Below are 18,092 nucleotides of genomic sequence, written 5' to 3'. Positions count from 1 at the left end.
TTTCGTACAATTTGCGCATTTTTGGCACATCTAATCGCCGAAATATAATACAATTTTTCATAATTTGGATTTTATTTCAAAATTATTAATCACCATTATCCTACAAGGAATAAAATGTCTTTTTTGGAAAACCGCCAAAAAACAGCGCCATTCTTCTCAGCGCCACCAGCGCGACTAGACGGCTGGAAACGCAAACATAACTGACAGCACGTCCGTGGTTTTTGTGCGACTGAAAAATTGTGTAAAGAAAATCCGCATTTTCCGCAGTTTTATCACTCCCTGGACTTTCTCAAGTGTTCCACAAGCATTTCCATCAACTCCTGAATCTCGATCATTACAAAAATACCACCGTTCAACTGAGGAGAAGCCGCAAAAATGTGAGTAAAGTGTGTTGATGCAATCCGTGGTTTGTGAGGAAAAAATCATTGAGTGTAAATCAATGACGCAAATGACATTTTCTCTATTGAGAATATTTTCTCAATCCAAATATCTTGCATATTTTATTGATTTCCCACCGTTTGATTACTGAATCCACATGGAGTCTTGCATCAGCTTGGAATATGTCTATTTGTAATTTTCCGACACGTCGTCATCGCCTTGGCCTACTTAGCCTCCGCCCGGAGCCCCAAATTGCCCCTCAACATCCGCTCTCCTCATTTTGCTCACTTCCCGGACTCCCAAATTGCCCCGTGAGTCTGGAACGCTGACGTGTCGCTGGAGCGGAAAAAAGATGAGGGAATCGTATGATCCACTCAAGGTCTTCCCAAGTTCTTGTTTTTTTCCCCGCGCTGACAAATGAGATAAAATTTGCCCAATAAACAACATCACGGCAGGTGCAAAAGAACCAGAAGAACAGCCTGAGATTCGAAGCGCTCTTCCTGGAGTGACTAGAAATTGGGGAAATTCCGGATATTCATTCGGCCGGATGTGAAGTGTTGAACTTGCTTTGTGCATAAATTTTAGAGAAATGCCTTTGCAAACTAGGAGTTTTGTGCGTATTCTGTGACCTTTTGAACCATTTGGAAAGTTTTTCAGAGAATATGGCTTCATTGGCAGAAATAATAATAGGATTACTCACGAAATAGAGAAAAAAAACTATTCATGAATATTCGGCGATCTTTTTCTGTCGCTTTTTGTATTTCCCGCTAGATTTATTTTTTTACTTGTAAACACAATTATCATTAACCCTTCCAAGATCATGCAGTTTCTTGCTGAGCGGCAGAAATTGCTGTGAAGAAATCGTATTCCTTGACTATGACGCTGTCTGATGGTTGCAGAAGCGACATGGCATCCACATCCACACGCCCAGAGCCCACGGCGCCGCCGTGCGAGGAGGAGGAGCCTTCGGCGTCCACGTCGCAGGCCAGAGACGCGTCGGAGGAGGAGAAGAACGCCGCTGGGGCGTTTGAGTGCAACATCTGCCTGGACACTGCCAAGGATGCCGTGGTGAGCATGTGCGGCCACCTGTTCTGCTGGCCTTGTCTGCACCAGTGGCTGGAGACGCGGCCCACGCGGCAGTTGTGTCCTGTGTGCAAGGCAGCCATCAGCCAGGAGAAGGTGATCCCACTGTATGGGCGCAGCAGCGAGCAGAAGGATCCGCGCACCAAGGTGCCGCCGCGACCTGCGGGGCAACGCACGGAGCCGGAGCAGGCGCCCGGCTTTCAGGGATTCGGCTTCGGTGACGGCGGCTTCCACATGTCCTTCGGCATTGGCGCCTTTCCCTTTGGCTTCTTCACGTCCTCCTTCAACTTTGGCGATCCTAGGCCCAGTGCAGGTGATTCTCTTCTCTTCCTCTCTTAGTTGCCTTCCTAGCTGACCTTTGTGTTTGTGTGTGTATCTTTTACAGCTCCACGGGGAACAATGCAGTTCGAGGAGGAGCAGTTTCTGTCGAAAGTATTCCTCTGGGTGGCGATCCTGTTCCTCGCGTGGCTCCTCTTGGCGTAGCACTGCTGAAGCACGATCAACACACTGATATCCTATCTATCTATCTATATTATGTCGCCTGCGACCCTTGTATTTCACCAGAAGAATCCTCAATTTGGCGTGAATTGGGCGGCAAATTTATCGTTGAAAAATCGCAAAACAACGCCGAAAAGTGTTGAGAAATAGAAAGAAGAAAAAAATAACTCCTCTAGTCACATAAAAGATGAGCACATTGTGTGTTTTTCTGTACGTCTTTTTTGTTCAAATCAAATCTGTTGTGTGCGTAAATATGGGAGAGTATCAAAAATTGTTTCAAACAGATTTCAAAGAAAATGAAAGCCACGATTTTTTATATGGTCAGCATTCCAAAAGAAATAATAATTGAGAAATATTTGTTTGCAAGATGTCTGCATAAATGGACTCATTTCGGCAACTGATGATAATGTTATCGTTCAATTGCGAGAGAGAGTGAGATTGATGGAAAAGTGGAGGAAATAAAGCGTTGTTCTTTCTTTTTTTCTATAGTGAATATGATGTGAAAAGGAGATAAAATGAAGGTGGAAAAAAATTATCAAGATTGTACATTTTTAATTATTATTATTTTATTTGAAACTTACTGTATATTGGAAATAAATTAACATTTATAAGGGTAAAGAAATCAGACAGTTTTTTTTTTAGATATTTTTCACATGACGCATAATCCTCACTCATTTACATTTTGCACCCATTTCTTCACTAAGACTTTGTGTGCATTTAGAAAAACCTTCTTACAATTTGCAATCTTCTTCACTATTGACACTCATTCGCGACTCAATGGAGTGTATTTTGATTGATTCCACAAGACAATAGAAAAATTCAAACAATACCACTTCTATGATAATTCAAAGAACACGTGATGAAACTACTCCAAATACTTCAATGTCTTCATGATTTCCAGCTCTCTCTCTTTTCATTGCAACAGTCCCTGATCTTCCATGCTCATCTCCAGCATCTGTCCCTCCTTTTCCCCCTTGAAATTCACATCCGTGGGCAGAATGATGATTTGTGTTATGTCCTGTGACAATGACGCCGGAACAATGAGTGATGGACAGGAAGTCTCCACGACAATGGGATTGACGTGAGTGTCGAGATGTCTTCCTAACTCCTCAGCATCCAAATACAATTTGCCACACTGCGGACACCCAATCTGCTTCCCACACTGATCACCGTGCTTCTGCAGATGCTTCTTCAACCCCGTCTTATTGATGTACGTCCGCCGACAGACGCTGCACTTGTACTCCTGCCGCTTCACTTGTGGCTGAACACCACCTCGTCGCCTGGACAGAGATCCCGGAATGTGTGTGCTGGCATGCCGGGTGAGCTGATACTTCTGCACAAACACCTTCCCACACAATTCACAGTCGAATGTCTTCACGGCGCTGTCACCATGCTTGACCAGGTGTCGTCTGAGTCCCGTGGGATCAGTGTAGGTGTTCCCACAGTATCGGCACACGTGCTTCCGGATGCCAAAGTGTCGATCAAGGTGATTCTTCATAATTGACGACGAGTGGAATGATTTGGGACACACTGTGCACTTGTACGGACGCACATTGCTGTGGAAGCGCAGATGCAGCTTCAGATCCGCCATCCGGATGAACGCCTTGGCGCACACTTCACACTGAAACAGTCGCTCACGCGTCGCCCGCACGCGTGCCACTTCCTCCAACTGCACCTTCGGCGCCGGCATCTTGGCGCGCTCGTGCATCCGCAAGTGCTTGTAGAATGTGCTCGAGTGTCCAAAGGCCTTCCCACAAGTCTCACAGTGGAAGTTCTTCTCCTTCGTGTGCGTTATCATGTGCGATCTCAGACTGGCCATTCGGTTCACTTTGAAGCCACACATCTTGCAACTGAACGGCTTATCATCGCTGTGGCGTGCAATTGAGTGCGCCATGAGCAAGCCCACGCGAGGGAATCCCTTCAGGCAGATCTCACACTTGAATTTATCGCCCATGTGTGTCCTCTCGATGTGATGCTGCAGCGATTGCAGTCTGCACAGACGCTTGTGGCAGATCTCACACTCGAACCTGTACTTGTCCTCCGCATGCATCGTCTTGTGCCTCTGGCGATCGTGCAGGGACATCACCATCTCACCACACACGTTACACTTCTCCTGCGCGTGCACTTTCTCCCGATGGAAGCGCAGTTCGCATGACTTGTCGAACTGCATGTCGCAGGATTTACAAGGAAACGGTTTCTCCTTCTCCGTGTGATACACAAGATGTCGATCCAGGAATTTCTGTGCTGAATACGACAATCGACAGAAGGTGCATTTGAAAGGACCACCACGCTTCTGCGGCGTCGTTCTTTTCAACTGCTTAGGCTTCGGACCGCGCTTCTTCTGCGGCTTTGGTACTTCTTCAGCTTCTTCTTCCTCACTCCCTTCCACAATGTCCTGCTCTAAGGACTCTTCAGCATCATTAGTTTCTGCATTGTCTTCCATTTCAACAGATTTCAGCTTCGCATCCTCTTCATGAGTCTCATTTTCACCATCAATTTGGCTGAAATAAAGCGAAGAAAGTACAAATAAGAATTTGTTCCAATATTTATGAATTAACAGTAATAATTTTCGTTATTTTAACCATCATTTCAGATATTCCATGCTCAGTTTCTCGCTTCCACATCACGGAACCCTAATATTTTCCCTAATTATCCGCCTTATAGGATAAGATTGTCGTGCATCATCAATAATTCTGAGTGTCAAGCATTTATTCCACCTCCAATGTGCCCAATAAAACTCACCTAATGACTGTATTCTCATCATTATCCTGCGAAGAATCCTCCAGTGAAGCATGCCTCCTCAAATTGTGCTTCTGTAGCTTCTTCTCGGTGGAAAATTGCTTGCTGCAAACACTGCAATTGAACCACTTTGTCCTCCTCTCGCCGGTGTGCTTCCGGAAGTGTCGCCGAAGACGACTTGGCCGCGGATAAGCCTTCTCACATATTGCACATAAATACTCCTTCTCTCCCGTTTGAGTTGTCCTGACTAAACTCGTTAGAAACTTCTGCTTCTGACCATCGTCTGACCTAGAAAAAACGAAAGGATTTACCGCACATTAATCTTGCAAATCTCCCTTTTTCACTTTATATTCATAATCTTACTTGTCCTGAATGTTGATAAATTCGATTTCTTCATCACTGCTTCCCGCCTGGACACTCTCCTGGCCCTCCTGGCCATTGTTGTGAACAGTCTGGATGTGTTTCTTGAGACGCCTCTCAAGTTTGTACTTTTTTCCACAATGCTCGCAACTCTTTTCCGTTTTATCGCTCTTATCCTTCTTCATTCTGCCACTCCTGCCTTGACTCTGTGCCTTCAGAACTGCTCTAGCATAGCATTGTCTTCAAATTACTATTTTACACCCTCATCAATTATTCAGGACATCTCCTTCAGGTGTAATTGAAGGTGTCTTTAGAGCTGAGAAAGGATGTATTGTCTGTAGGAAAAAATGTAAATAAACTAAAGCGCTCTCAATTTTAAGTGCTATTTCTTCGAAAAACTTACCTCCTGCAGTCTCGTTATCATTCCCTCACCATCTGGATTCATTTTTACCACACATTTTCACCGGAGAATACCCATTTCCACTCCAATTTACAATTTTATTTATTGTTGAAAGAATTTCGCGAGAGAATCCACGAAGAAAAATGTCAAATCTCCCCGCCGTCGTGCGCGCCATCTGTCAATCGGCAATGCAGTTTTTTACTCTGTTCGATTCGTGCGCTTCCTCTTCGGTCTGGCCGGCCAGGCGTCATCAGGAGTATTCCTGTGCTCGTTCAAGTGCTTCACCAGCTTCTGCTTCTTCATAAATCTCTGATCGCACAGAGCACACCAGAAATACTTGGCGTGATTGACGTGCGTCAGCAGATGCTCCTCACGATCCTTCTTCAGCTTGAATTCCATATTGCAATCCTCACATCTGTGCTTCTTCACGTCGCCCAAATGGTGCTTCTCGTGGGCACGCCGTCGCGCGGACGACGGAAATGTCCTTCCGCATATCCGACAACCATACGGTCGATCATTTGTGTGGACACGCATGTGAACTCTGGCGCCTTCGGGACGCGGAAAGCCTTGTCCACACTCGTCACACTTGAACGGCAACTCATCCGTGTGCGTGGATTTGTGCTGCTTCAGAGAAGGTGCCGAGGAGAAGACCTTATCGCAGAATTCACATTGGTACTTCTTGCAGTATCGCCTCATGTGTCTGTGCACATTGCTGTTGGTGGCGAAGTATTTGCCGCACTTGTCACACCTGAACTTGGTCACCTTGTTCTCCTCGTGATCCTTCATGTGATCCATCAAATCCCTGTCGAGCCGGAAGAGCTTCATGCAGTCCAGACAGCGATAGGGGAACTCATTGAGATGTGTTCTCATGTGAATTGATTGATAGTAGATTTTGTTCGTGCTGAAGCTGCAGAAGTCACAGCGGAATGGCTTCGGATCTTCGTGATACTCAGTCGCGTGAATGATGAAGAAGCGCGAATTGGAGAATGTCATTGGACAGTTGGCGCACTTGAAGTGACCCGTGCCGTGCGTCTCCTCCACGTGCTGACTCAGCAATTGCTTCAGCGTGAATCGCTCTTCGCACATATCACACGAATACTTGTACCGAATGCGCTTCGAGTGCAATCTCTGGTGCTTCAGGAAAGCCCTCAGATTGCCCGTCTCCTCGTCACACACTTCACACCTGGCCCTCAAGTGGCTGCTCTCAATGTGATAGTGGAGAGTGCCTTGCGTGAGGAATTCCTCATCGCACTGCTCACACGGGAACGGCTTGTCCTTCTTCGTATGATAATCAATGTGATCCAGATAATTCTCGCGCACCACGAAGGTCTTCGGGCAGTACGTGCACTTGTACACTCGTGTCTTCTGATTCGGATCAAAGTCCTCATCTTCCTCATCAGGCAAGGGACTCAGAGATTCGATTTCTATGTCCTCCATGAAATCACTGCAAGTGAAAAGAAGATAATACAATCCTGTAGACTTTAAAGAGCATTCAACTCACATTTCATCTCTGCCAAGTGGAGACAGATCCACAATCTCCGAATCGGTGAAATCAAAGTCAGGAAGAATTGGAATCCTATCATCTGTGAAGGGATCCACTGGTTTAGAAGCCCTTGGCTTTGTGGCACTAATCTTGGGCGTTGATTTCGGCTCCTCCTCCCCAAAATCATCATAATTGTCTGCAAAGTGATCGCCAAAGTGATCAAAATCACCCTCAACACTGTCCTCATCATCCCTTCGCTCCCGCTTCACAGCATCCAAAGTGTTCACTTCCACTTTAGGACACACCGAAGGAATATCCTCTTCGTACTCATCGTAGAAGTTCTCCATCTTCACCTGCACCAACTCTGGCTTTATCTCCACCTCCTCATCGTTGAACATACTATCATCCATGGAGTTCTGGGCAGCCTGAGCAGCCGCAGCCTGAGCAGCTGCCGCCTCAGCTGACGCCACTTCATCTCTCACCGCGACGGCATCGAAGAGATTCAACTTCTCCTTGTGACGCCTCAGCAGATGCTTCTCCAGCTTCGGATCCGTGGAAAACTGCTTGTGGCAAATGTTGCAGTTGTACCAGCGCACTCGTACGTCTCCCGTGTGCTTCCGGTAGTGTCGCCTGAGTCTACTGGGCCTGGCGTAGGTTTTGGGGCATTTGCTGCACTGATACACTGTTATCAATCCGTCCTGCTTCACGATGTGCGGAACATGGGAAATCTTCGGAGCCGGAGGAACAGGCTCTGTATTTTTGGGTTTCTTCTTCGGCATCACTGGTTTCTTCACTTCTTCCTCCTCTTCATCTTCGTCTGAATCGTCATCCGAATCCTCTTCTTTCACCTCAATTCTGTTAACAACACACAACGCATAAGTTTATACAATATTAAGGCATATTCTGGACATGAAGACTCACTTATCGATGTTGATGAACTCAATGACATCACCACCATTCTTGTCTTTCGACGGACTAGCCGGCGATTCCTCATCTTCGCTGTCCTTTTTCATCTTCTTAAGGGCCGTCAGAGGAATTTCCTCCTCCATATCCTCATCTTCCTCGTCATTTGCTCTTCCCATGTTTCCCCCATACCGAATTATAGGCTTCTCATCGTCACTGGAGTCATTATCCGGCATGCTATCCAGTGCCTTCGGAGACTCTCTGCCTCGGACTTTTCGTGTTCTCCCTGCAAACACAACCCATTAAACAGCATGATCCACACCAATACCCAAAGCTTCTTACTTGATTTGGGTGCCGGAGCTTCATCCTCTTCGCTAGCATCTGCAAAAGAACACCAAAACTGCATGAGACTTTCGATGACAAGAGAGGCTCAAGACGACAGGTTAGAGACACACTCACCTGGATTATTTCTCTTCCTGGCAGATTTTGCAAGCATTCGTCGTGCTTGTTCTTGTCGCATTAGCTTCAGCTTAGTGGGTTTCATCTTCAGCAACTACGAAAGACTACTTTTCGTGGGTATTTCCTCTGAATTTTCACTAAAATCGAAACATTTTGTCACCGACTCCACGATCAAAACAACATTTTTTCACCTCTGACGTGCCATAAAATGAGTTGCCATATGGCAATCGACACGTAATCTCATAAATTTCACGGTGAAAATTTCAATTGAAATTGAATTTATAGAGAAATTTGCTAGAAGAAAATATGTAGTTTCTGTAGTATATATTTGAATACACTTTGGAAGAAATTATCGAGGAAATTTATGTATATTTCAAGAGCTCTTGAAACTTTCGAAGCCTCTTGACACGTCAAAATATTATAGCACAAACCTGCGAGAATTGTTGGGCACTTTCTATGTGCTTTCATCGTGGAATTTAGTGGAGAAAATCGTGCTTAATATGATTAGAGACTACCTGATAGTTGCATGTATCCTGAGTTGTATCGCAGCCCCCGCCAATGCGTACTTTGTCACAGTTGACGCGCACTCGGAGGAGTGCTTCTTCGATCGCGTGGAGGCCGGAACGAAGATGGGTGAGTATTGCTGAGAGACTCCTTTCTCATATTGCACACGGGCCACGTCACAAGTGCCTTGTCTTCCCGGCCGGCAGGGCTGATCTTCGAGACGGTGGAGGGTGGATTTCTGGACATTGACGTGCGCATCACGGATCCGGAGGGGAAAATCATCTACCATGGCGTTCGGGAGTCTTCCGGGAAGTACACCTTCGCCGCTCACGTTAGCGGCAATTACAATTACTGCTTCAGCAACCAAATGTCCACGATGACCCCCAAAGTGGTGATGTTCTCGATGGACATCGGCGAGACACCCAAGACGAACGGCAGCCAGGGCGGGGCGCCCGAGGGAGACGCCGACACAAGCCATACAAAGCTCGACGATATGATCAAGGAATTGTCGGGCACACTCACCAGTATCAAGCACGAGCAGGAGTACATGCATGTGAGCACCAAGAGGATCTTCAGCATTCCACATGCAGAAAATAATTGGTGTTTTCCTCCTTTGCAGATGCGCGACAGAATTCACAGGAACATCAACGACAGCACGAACTTCCGCGTCGTCATGTGGTCAACATTTGAGGCGCTGGTCCTCATTGTGATGACCCTCGGGCAAATCTACTACTTAAAGCGATTCTTCGAGGTGAGGCGCGTTGTGTAAGCCAGACGATCATCTTCTTTGGGTATTTAATTTAAAACAGAGGAAATGTGTGAAGAAATGTTTCTACACTCTCAACTCCTTGTTTGTCACACTCAATCCATTCTCATCAGCATAGAGGACCACTTTTCCCGCCAGCACAGCTTGGTTCTTGTCTACGAGGAGGCGATAGAGTCCCTGGAGGGACTCCTCACTGGGCAGCCCTTCAATCTGATGACGACTCTCGTCGATCATCTTGAAGATCTTCGCGGCTCTGTCGACATCTTTGGCCTCACACACGATTGTGAGGATGTAACTGAGATGCTGGGCTTTCCACTTGAACACATGTCTCTTGGTCTCCATATTCTCCTCCACAACATCCCAGATCTCCACTGCAATCTTGGCCAGCTCTTCATCGCCACTGTTGACGATAATGCGGCAGAGTTGGTTGATCAGATTGTCCCTGGTTGTGTGCTCGAAGAGTTTGATGTGCGCCCAGAGGAGCGGCACCTGATCAGTGGCACTGTTCAGCTCCACCGTCTTCAGGATGGACTCCAACACGGAGGGCTCTGGCACGTACACAGACGGCACGTAAGTGTGATAGACGTCCATGAATGTGTCCAGAGGCTCAACGAGGCAAATCAACTGGAAGAAGTTGCGATAGTAGACGGATTCCTTCACGGAATCGCCAATGAAGACACCATTTCCAGAGCTCTTCAGCAGATCATTGATCCGATAGGCCAGCTGAATGCTTTGGAATTGATTTGTGGCGATATTCATGGCTGTAACGAAGAAGTGTGAGTCCTTGGCATCGCATATTTCCAAGTCCTGCTTCTCAATCTCATCCAGAATGTCCACGAGAACGCCACTCATGGGGCTTCGCTCGCGATAGAAGATGTTGAGGATGTGATACCACGACGCCAGTGATGGACGGATGCCTAGGTTCTTGAATTCAGCAAGAACAGCCATTGAGAATTGTCTGGCATCTTTCCAGCCAAATATCGAGCCAGCCAACTCCAACACTGTGTTCATTGTTACGATGTTGGGCTTGATGTTGTGACTCGCCATCATTTGAAGCGTTTCCTCCACGACTTTCCACTTGGCTTCAGCTGTGTCGGGATTCAGGAGGAGAACAATTTGGAGGATATTGTTGAATGTCTCCAGATACACCGGGATGCCATCGGTCAGTGCTTTCTGGTAGAGACTCCACGCGTCAGACACTTGATAGGTCCGGCAGAATGTCCTTATCATGGTATTGCACGCTCTGGGATCATCTGGCGGGAATTCCTTGTACAGCTTGTCCACTTCCTCATTCCGTGTTGCATTTAGCACCTTCTGTCTCACTGATGGAGACACAAATCTGTCTGTGGCATTCGTCTGGCAACTGAGAAAGCACACCAGCTCAAAATATGCCTGCTTGAAGTCAGCATCGCGGCTGTCTTTAATCTGGCTCAATCCCTGCGTGATCTCTTCAAGATCTATCTGGGACTCCATCAGGCGGCACAAATCCTCCACCGTCTGGACATTCTCAAAGGCTTCCGGTCCTCTGCCAGCGACATACGCCTCAATCATAGGTTCTCCCTTGGAGTACTGCAGAAACAGGGAAGAGCTCAGAACTTGCCGGACATCGCATGCATTTTGCCACTCACCTTGAAGAGATCAGCGTACTTCTTGTGCAGCCACTTGGCGGCACTTCTGCCGGACTCCTCGGAGAGCGCATAGACCTTCCGGCGCTGATTCGAGTACGGAATCATGTATCTGTCGTCGTGATACTGATAGTGAACAGAGGTTATGTCGGTGGTCTGGAGAGCCGCGAGGGCTTTCAGCACATCATCTGGCTTCCTCTTGATTCTCTGAGGAATGTCGATGACTACCTTCGGTGCCGGCGAAGACACTGACTGAAGTCTCGCGAAATTCGTGACGAATTTCCTCGTATTCACGTGAATCACGTTCATTTTTCTGCAGACCTCAAGAAACTCTGTGAAGACAATAATGGAAATTTCAGGTATGAATGTTTCATGAAATTTTACTCACTTAACCCTTAGACGACATTCAACAGAAAAAAATTTCGCTAAGACTTCAAAGATTTTAATGAATGATTAAACTGTCTTTTTAGCATCTCTTTAAACTCCACATCTTCGACAGTCTTACTTGAAATCATTGTTCTGCCATCACTTTAATGTTTCTTTGTGCATGAATCATGTTGCCAGAAACTTTCAGTTCCCGCGATGGTTTCCGTGAAATTTTACGGCATTATTACTCACATCACGGCCATGACAGGTATGGCAGAAAAAATGGATCTGTCGTGAGTGAGGAGAAAAGTGTAATAAAACCCTTCTGAACTGTGATAGAATTGTAAATATTAGTGGAAAATGAGCACAAGATTGAGGTACAGTATTTCGCGATGCAGAATTTCCCATCCTGCCGCAGATTCCTTGACATTTCTCCCACTTTTGCATTTCGCCCACAGACAAGACGTCAAATCTGTGTTTGAATTCTGGTGTGAAATTGTGCCGCAGTGGAACAACAATGTGGAGAAGACCAGCAACTGTGCACGCATCATTGAGTGCTATCCTGAGGCAGCGGTGGACGAGAAGGTCCTCAATGATATCACGCAATTCGTGTTTCCATATCAAATCAAGAGGTGAGAATGACGATGATTCATTATGTTGATCCGCGCATTGTTGCTCACAGTTCTCTGTCTCATCCGCAGCACCAGCAACCAAGTCCAGACCTACTCCTTTGTACTCACGAACGCTGACTCCAAGTGGAGCTTCGGATTCTGCCGCCACGAGCCCAACTCCGAAGTGGCCACCGTGATATTCTCCTACCTTCCCTGGCACGATGTGTTCCTCAAGCTGATCAATGTGTGCGCGGATCTCAAGAAGGAGAGCGGCGCTGAGCTCCGGAAGTTCCTGCGCAGCATCCACACCAATGGCATTCCCGAGCCCGGAGCTGCAGTGAACATCCCCTATGGCCGAGGATCAACCGTGAGTTCCCGGCGCGCGCAGAGACAGCCCACAAACTAACCACAGTCATCTAATTTTAGGTCTTCCAACTCCGGGCGCCCACGCTCTTCTCACTCCCGAGCATTCCTGAAAATGTGAGCACGACAAATCATCACCTGTCACACTCAATTTATCACAATCCAACCACTTCTGTGTCTCTCTCTCTCTCTCTCTGCAGCACAACATGAATATGTACTACAACTTCGTACATCCGGAGAGCATGATTGAGATTTTCGCGGCGATGCTGACAGAGCGGCGGATCATCTTCATGTCGCGCCAGCTCGACGCCTTGACGTCCTGCGTTCAGGCCGCCAAAGACTTCATCTATCCCATGATTTGGCAGCATCTCTTCATACCTATTCTGCCACTCAAGATGAAAGACTTCCTGATGGCGCCCATGCCCTACTTAATTGGCATCCCCGAGGCTATTTGGAAATATGTGAGTTACTGAATTTATACACGACTTTTCTTCACCCACTGAAGCACAGCGCGAAGCTAGAAAACCAGCAAAAAAACTAAGTAATTAATAAGGCGACAATCGGTCATGTTGCAGATTGTGTACAAGATTACCAAGATAGCGTCAAAGAAAGATAAAAAGAAATGCCAATGCATAGAAGAATGAACAAATTGTCTCGATTTCAGCAATTGTCCTAACAAATTGATCTTTTATCGTAATTTTTATTCAACTCCGTTTGACTATTATTGAAGGTTAAAGAAAAGGATTAGTAATTATGTCAGCTTATTTGCTTTTGATGCTACATAACTAGCAATGTATGTGAGGACACTCAGTTTCAGGATGTGGATCAGCTTGCACCGATTCTGAAAGGTCACAATATTATTAATTTTATTGTCTACTTCCTAATTTCCAAAGTATGTTGTGAACTTACGGGCAGCGGCAATGATCAGGAGAAGAACAAGTCCGTAAAGAAACTTCATTGTTAGACTTTGCAAGGCAGTTTAAGGATAACTGAGTTTTCAAGTAAACTTTCTTCGTTTATATACTACACGAGCTGATAATGGAATTGTTGTGCTGGGAGTTAATCTTAATTGTATTTAATGGTCAGTTAATTTGTATAATTACTCCCCTGCATATTTGGTTATATTCATTATAATATAATAATTTGTTAAAAATACGAATAGAACAATTGCTGAATTCATCGACGAAGTGATAATTATGCTTTCGCACTTTCCCTTTTCACAGATAAGACAAGATGAACTTGGCGAAGTGGTTATCTACAATTGCGATACGAAAGTCTTCGAAGCAACGTACAATGACACAAAGAGTCTTCCACACGAACTGGTGTCTGGCCTGAAGAAGAAGTTGGAGAAGAAAAATCTCCGCGGTGATGACCTGAGCAAAGCCTTCCTCGGTGTCATTGTGCAGCTGATCGGGAGTTACAGGGATGCGGTGAAGTTCAGCCAGTCGGCGCAGGGGAGGAAAATCATCTGGGATGCCGAGGCGTTTGTGGAGTCGCGCCCAATGGCGCTGCGGCCATTTCTGCGGAAGATGCTGCAGCTGCAGATCTTCCAGCAGTTCATCGAGGACAAACTCGAGGCACTGAACACGGGCCTCGGGTATTCGGATGAATTTGAGCTGGAGACGCTGCGCTATGCGGAAAAGTCGACAAAGGCGCAACAGTACAAAGATTTCTTGAAGAATATGAAGGACAAAGTGAAGGGAGGCGGAAAGGGTGTGAAGAATGCTTATCAGAACATCAAGACCAAGTACCAGATGACCTACCCGTCGAATTTCTATCACCACAAGACGCACAACTCAACGGAATCCGTGGATTTCTCGCCATATGAGACACTGTCTCTGTCGCCAGGATCACGGAGTCACTCGAATGCCTTCTCGCCAAGCCTTACGCGATCGGACAGCGACTATTGCAATCGGAATAAGACAACAAACTCCTCATCATCAGCCTCATCGTCAGACATGAATCTCCTGCAGGAGTTGCAGGATCACGCATTCTTTAAGGCCACCGGCTCGAGGCGGGAATCATCAAGCACTGATTTGCTCCATCTCAACGACGATGATCAGACAACGGTGGTGAGCAGAAATCACAGGAGCGCCAACAATGACTTAGACTTCCTGCTCTCGACAGATGACAGATCTGTGGCCGAGACATCATCATCCGTGTCGGGATTTGCGAATCCACTTTACCCATATTTTATACCAAAATCATCCGATTCACCCCAACAAGCGTCACCGTCGCACACGACGGAGGAATTGGAACTGCTGAGGCAGTATGGCCTCGATAAATTCTCCTAGATTAGGTATATGCAATGCTTAGGGAAGAAAAATGATTAAAGACTCGCTTCTCTTTGTCCCTTTTTTTTTGAAACACTTATCGGAAAAATATATTTCTCTAAAATTTCCTCATTACAATTTTTTATCCATCTTTATATAGTTGTAACACTTCCACAAAAAAACATGCAGTCATAAATAGTCTGATCGACAAAATGCTAAAAAAAATTGGTCATTTTCTGCTAACAACAAACAGTTTTTTGAATATTGTCCAAAGAGTTATCATAATGTTTTACGGTGCTACTTTCAATGAATATCTCTCTCTCTCTCAAGATTACCAAAAAAAAACATAAAAGGAATTACAACAAATCTTATACAGAATCGATTTAAGTACATTCGCTTAGACAGCACCAAATTTATGCATGTAATTTATCAATATATTCCGAATAGTGTATTCAGAAATTCATTGTTGCCATTTACAAATTGCAATATATACAAAAAAAATAATAATAGTGAAGAATTCGTATGCGATTTGACTCCCAGAGTTTACTATTTGCGAATGCGCATCAACTCTTTATCGTGGCAATAGATTTTTTTTCTTTCTTTCTTTCAGAATTGTATTTTTAAAAAAAGTGTATTTATTTGTAAAGAGTATCGTCGATAAAAAGAAATTGCGTGTATATTTATTTAATATATAATCCCCAAAAAAAAAGAAAAGACAAGTATCCAATCCTAGTGAAAAAATACTTTAAGGCATTGATTGTAACAGAAAAAGAAATAAAGTTTTGGCCAATAAAATTTCTAAAATGTAAAAAAAGACACAAGTTTGAGAGAAATATTCAAGGGCGAAAGGAGTACCTTTAAGTCCCGGATTCAGGTCCCAGTATTCGTTTGCAAGTGTGTCCCTAAACATGTGATTCACTCCTCTTTGTCAGGAAAGGCCGTGACGAAGAGGATCTGCGACAGTCTCTCCACCATTTTGCTCGCCTTGGTGAGCCACTGTGGCTTCTGCTGCCAAAAGATGCAGAGATAGTAGATGGGGATGCCCGAGAGGATGAGTGCGATGCCGAGGAGGAAGTCCCAGAACTCCGTGACGAGCGGAATGAAGACGAGGAAGCAGCAGAAGGCGAAGAAGACGATGGGAATGGCCAGATTCACGCGGATTGGACGGTGCATGGATGGTTGTGTTCTGCGCAGCCAGAACAGCGCCGCGATGCACGCCGTGATGCACAGCCAATAGGCATTGCTGGAGATGTTGATGAGGAAGAAGATGTCCCGCCAGAAGAGCATTATCAGGGCCAGGAGGCAGGAGATGATGAGCGACGGCACGGGCGATTTCTTGCTGATGTGCACCAGCGCAAAAATCGATGGCAAGTGGTGCTCTTCTGCGCCGATGGCGTACAAACGAGCCGACGTGAGGATGACCCCATTGATGCTCCCGAAGGTGCTCAGAGCCACGAAGATGGGAATTATCCAGGCCACGGAGGCGAACATCTTGTTGCCGAACAGCACGGCCGTCGCGAGCGAGCTGAGAATTTCTTGCTTCGTGAGCACGACAAAGTAGGCCGCGTTCACGAGGACGTAGACAATTGTTACAATTGGCACGGCGATCCAGATGGCTCGCGGGAGGTTTCTGCAAATAGAAGATGCTATGATTAGATTGGATTTTCGTTTAGATTACTTGATTGGATAGCAAAGTCATGACCATGAGTGTCTTTATGGCTAATACAATCAGAGGATTTTTTCTTTTCTCCATCTGCAAACACACTGAACTGAAAAGATTCATTATCACGGCCTCAATTGACTGTATAATTTTTGAAAAATTTAATATTTAAGGGATGTTAAATCAACTTTTTTTTAAGCAATCTTACTAGAAAAACCTTTTTTCCTCAGTTTTCGGTTTGAAATGCACGACAAAAAGGCTCTGTGGTGTGATTGGCGGCAGATGAAAGGGATTGAATGGCGGAAAAGTCTCACCGATAAGGATCCTGGAGCTCCTCCGTCACCATGTTGAGAATATTCCATCCGCCGAATGAGTAGAGGCCGGAATAGGCCGCCAAGCTGATTGATTGCACGCTGTAGGAGCCTGTCCACATGTCCTCGAAGTTGTCCACCCCCTCGGTGGCCATGGAGTAGAGCCCGAAGGCGATAATCACTGCCAGAGCGAAGAGCTTGGCCGCCGTGAAGATGTTCTGCACGCGCAGAGCCCAATTCACGGAGATGCAGTTCACGGCGGTGATGAAGCAGAGACAGAGCGCGGCCAGGAGGCGCACGGCGTCGTCCGGCGGCTCGCAGTCGGGGAAGAAGGGCTTGATGGCGTAGGTGGAGAAGGTGATGGCCGAGATGGCCAGGATCGTGGGTCGGCCGATCACCAGCGTGATCCAGAGGCAGAGGAAGGCGGCGAGCGGCCCAAAGGCCACCAGCAAGTATGCGTAGTCGCCGCCAGATCGGGTGATAAGGGTGCCCAATTCGGCATAGCACAGCGCGCCCAGGGCCGACACGAAGCCACTGAGTGCCCAAATGAGCAGAGACGCTCCGATTGATCTGTAACATTGGAAGCGGAAAATTTTCTTACGCCGCTGCTTGGCCAGAGTGTTTAGTGTTTGTGGGGGCAAAACTTACTCAGCATAAACAAACACTCCGGTCGGCGATATGAAGATGCCAGAGCCGATGATTGTGCCCACGATAATCGCCACACCACTCACAAGGGTGATTTTCCGCTCAATCACCACCTTTTCCACCGACATTCTTGCCTGATGTCCTTGCAGAGCTATCTTTAGCCTGGCGATCGCGATTGCGAAATGCGGCCGGGGGGATGAGACTCACACGGCGCGACAAGCCCCAAATATTCCACGCCAAGAGCACGCTAATATGACACACACCGTGACTTCGGCAGACTGACTCGCTGGCGAAATGTGCGAAGGAAGCGGCGTCGGTTTGTGCATATGGGAGAGACCGAAGACGCGGAAGAATGCAACAGAAGTATGCGAGAGTGGGCAAAAGGAAGAAAGAGAGGAGATATTGTATTTCTGGTTTCGGGGCATGCGCGCGCCTTTTTCGCCATATCGCCATCGCACTCGCACGCATAGCGCTTCTCGCCAGGGCGAAGAGAACTTGTTGAGGCCACCTCATCCTCCGCATCAACCACCCCATGTCACGCACATTCGTCAGCATCGCCACAATTTCAAGGACAGACCCGGAGGAGCAATTGAATTGCAAATTCCCACCGTGATTCTTCACTCGCTGCCACACAGAGATACGCTCCTCTTCGGCGCGCCCGCAGC

At 46.5% G+C, this 18,092-nt stretch overlaps 6 protein-coding genes across 6 annotated transcripts; 3 read left to right on the top strand and 3 right to left on the bottom strand.

The window, feature by feature from the left end:
- Positions 1–182: 182 nt before the first annotated feature.
- LOC132259657 (E3 ubiquitin-protein ligase RNF185-like) lies at positions 183–1,960 on the top strand. The gene is made up of 3 exons (XM_059757382.1): positions 183–377; positions 1,278–1,774; positions 1,847–1,960. The coding sequence occupies exons 2-3, from the start codon at positions 1,285–1,287 to the stop codon at positions 1,942–1,944; spliced, it is 588 nt and encodes a 195-aa protein (XP_059613365.1). The 5' UTR covers positions 183–377; positions 1,278–1,284; the 3' UTR covers positions 1,945–1,960.
- An 897-nt stretch (positions 1,961–2,857) lies between these two features.
- On the bottom strand, positions 2,858–8,504 carry LOC132261026 (zinc finger protein 91-like). The gene is made up of 9 exons (XM_059759515.1): positions 8,304–8,504; positions 8,187–8,225; positions 7,863–8,130; positions 6,960–7,796; positions 5,659–6,902; positions 5,523–5,541; positions 5,062–5,298; positions 4,702–4,986; positions 2,858–4,460 (listed from the first exon to the last, which is right to left on the bottom strand). Exons 1-9 carry the CDS (start codon positions 8,386–8,388, stop codon positions 2,873–2,875), a joined length of 4,602 nt encoding a protein of 1,533 aa, XP_059615498.1. The 5' UTR covers positions 8,389–8,504; the 3' UTR covers positions 2,858–2,872.
- Positions 8,505–8,691: 187 nt separating this feature from the next.
- On the top strand, positions 8,692–9,651 carry LOC132259656 (transmembrane emp24 domain-containing protein 2). Its single transcript, XM_059757381.1, has 3 exons — positions 8,692–8,936; positions 9,014–9,360; positions 9,427–9,651. The coding sequence occupies exons 1-3, from the start codon at positions 8,804–8,806 to the stop codon at positions 9,574–9,576; spliced, it is 630 nt and encodes a 209-aa protein (XP_059613364.1). The 5' UTR covers positions 8,692–8,803; the 3' UTR covers positions 9,577–9,651.
- Positions 9,589–11,554, bottom strand: LOC132259639 (small ribosomal subunit protein mS39). The gene is made up of 2 exons (XM_059757353.1): positions 11,202–11,554; positions 9,589–11,142 (listed from the first exon to the last, which is right to left on the bottom strand). The coding sequence occupies exons 1-2, from the start codon at positions 11,505–11,507 to the stop codon at positions 9,640–9,642; spliced, it is 1,809 nt and encodes a 602-aa protein (XP_059613336.1). The 5' UTR covers positions 11,508–11,554; the 3' UTR covers positions 9,589–9,639.
- Positions 11,555–11,796: 242 nt separating this feature from the next.
- Positions 11,797–15,140, top strand: LOC132259638 (DENN domain-containing protein 1A). Its single transcript, XM_059757352.1, has 6 exons — positions 11,797–11,941; positions 12,023–12,196; positions 12,266–12,542; positions 12,602–12,655; positions 12,739–12,999; positions 13,762–15,140. The coding sequence occupies exons 1-6, from the start codon at positions 11,925–11,927 to the stop codon at positions 14,830–14,832; spliced, it is 1,854 nt and encodes a 617-aa protein (XP_059613335.1). The 5' UTR covers positions 11,797–11,924; the 3' UTR covers positions 14,833–15,140.
- Positions 15,141–15,254: 114 nt separating this feature from the next.
- LOC132259645 (large neutral amino acids transporter small subunit 1) lies at positions 15,255–17,867 on the bottom strand. The gene is made up of 3 exons (XM_059757360.1): positions 17,431–17,867; positions 16,786–17,352; positions 15,255–16,441 (listed from the first exon to the last, which is right to left on the bottom strand). Exons 1-3 carry the CDS (start codon positions 17,553–17,555, stop codon positions 15,727–15,729), a joined length of 1,407 nt encoding a protein of 468 aa, XP_059613343.1. The 5' UTR covers positions 17,556–17,867; the 3' UTR covers positions 15,255–15,726.
- Between the last annotated feature and the right edge of the window lie 225 nt (positions 17,868–18,092).

The sequence above is a fragment of the Phlebotomus argentipes genome, unplaced genomic scaffold (genome assembly GCF_947086385.1).
Source record: "Phlebotomus argentipes unplaced genomic scaffold, Phlebotomus argentipes genome assembly scaffold_18, whole genome shotgun sequence".
NCBI classification, from domain to species: Eukaryota; Metazoa; Arthropoda; class Insecta; order Diptera; family Psychodidae; genus Phlebotomus; species Phlebotomus argentipes.
The sequence above is the reverse complement of the archived record's forward strand: the minus strand, read 5'-3'. Positions and strand labels throughout refer to the sequence as shown.

What these genes read in the sequence shown, in the direction of transcription:
- LOC132259639 (XM_059757353.1), bottom strand. Translation starts at nt 11,507, where the DNA reads ATGAACGTGATTCACGTGAATACGAGGAAATTCGTCACGAATTTCGCG. An exon ending in AGTACGCTGATCTCTTCAAG is followed by an intron (nt 11,143 to 11,201) that starts GTGAGTGGCAAA and finishes CTGTTTCTGCAG; the next exon opens with TACTCCAAGGGAGAACCTAT.
- LOC132261026 (XM_059759515.1), bottom strand. Translation starts at nt 8,388, where the DNA reads ATGAAACCCACTAAGCTGAAGCTAATGCGACAAGAACAAGCACGACGA. An exon ending in CAGGAAGAGAAATAATCCAG is followed by an intron (nt 8,226 to 8,303) that starts GTGAGTGTGTCT and finishes GTTCTTTTGCAG; the next exon opens with ATGCTAGCGAAGAGGATGAA. An exon ending in AGCTCCGGCACCCAAATCAA is followed by an intron (nt 8,131 to 8,186) that starts GTAAGAAGCTTT and finishes TTGTGTTTGCAG; the next exon opens with GGAGAACACGAAAAGTCCGA.
- LOC132259638 (XM_059757352.1), top strand. An exon ending in TTTCCATATCAAATCAAGAG is followed by an intron (nt 12,197 to 12,265) that starts GTGAGAATGACG and finishes TCTCATCCGCAG; the next exon opens with CACCAGCAACCAAGTCCAGA. An exon ending in CCTATGGCCGAGGATCAACC is followed by an intron (nt 12,543 to 12,601) that starts GTGAGTTCCCGG and finishes ATCTAATTTTAG; the next exon opens with GTCTTCCAACTCCGGGCGCC.
- LOC132259656 (XM_059757381.1), top strand. Translation starts at nt 8,804, where the DNA reads ATGATTAGAGACTACCTGATAGTTGCATGTATCCTGAGTTGTATCGCA. An exon ending in GGAGGCCGGAACGAAGATGG is followed by an intron (nt 8,937 to 9,013) that starts GTGAGTATTGCT and finishes CCCGGCCGGCAG; the next exon opens with GGCTGATCTTCGAGACGGTG. An exon ending in ACGAGCAGGAGTACATGCAT is followed by an intron (nt 9,361 to 9,426) that starts GTGAGCACCAAG and finishes CCTCCTTTGCAG; the next exon opens with ATGCGCGACAGAATTCACAG.
- LOC132259657 (XM_059757382.1), top strand. Translation starts at nt 1,285, where the DNA reads ATGGCATCCACATCCACACGCCCAGAGCCCACGGCGCCGCCGTGCGAG. An exon ending in CGATCCTAGGCCCAGTGCAG is followed by an intron (nt 1,775 to 1,846) that starts GTGATTCTCTTC and finishes TATCTTTTACAG; the next exon opens with CTCCACGGGGAACAATGCAG.
- LOC132259645 (XM_059757360.1), bottom strand. Translation starts at nt 17,555, where the DNA reads ATGTCGGTGGAAAAGGTGGTGATTGAGCGGAAAATCACCCTTGTGAGT. An exon ending in GGAGTGTTTGTTTATGCTGA is followed by an intron (nt 17,353 to 17,430) that starts GTAAGTTTTGCC and finishes CCAATGTTACAG; the next exon opens with ATCAATCGGAGCGTCTCTGC. An exon ending in GAGCTCCAGGATCCTTATCG is followed by an intron (nt 16,442 to 16,785) that starts GTGAGACTTTTC and finishes TTCTATTTGCAG; the next exon opens with AAACCTCCCGCGAGCCATCT.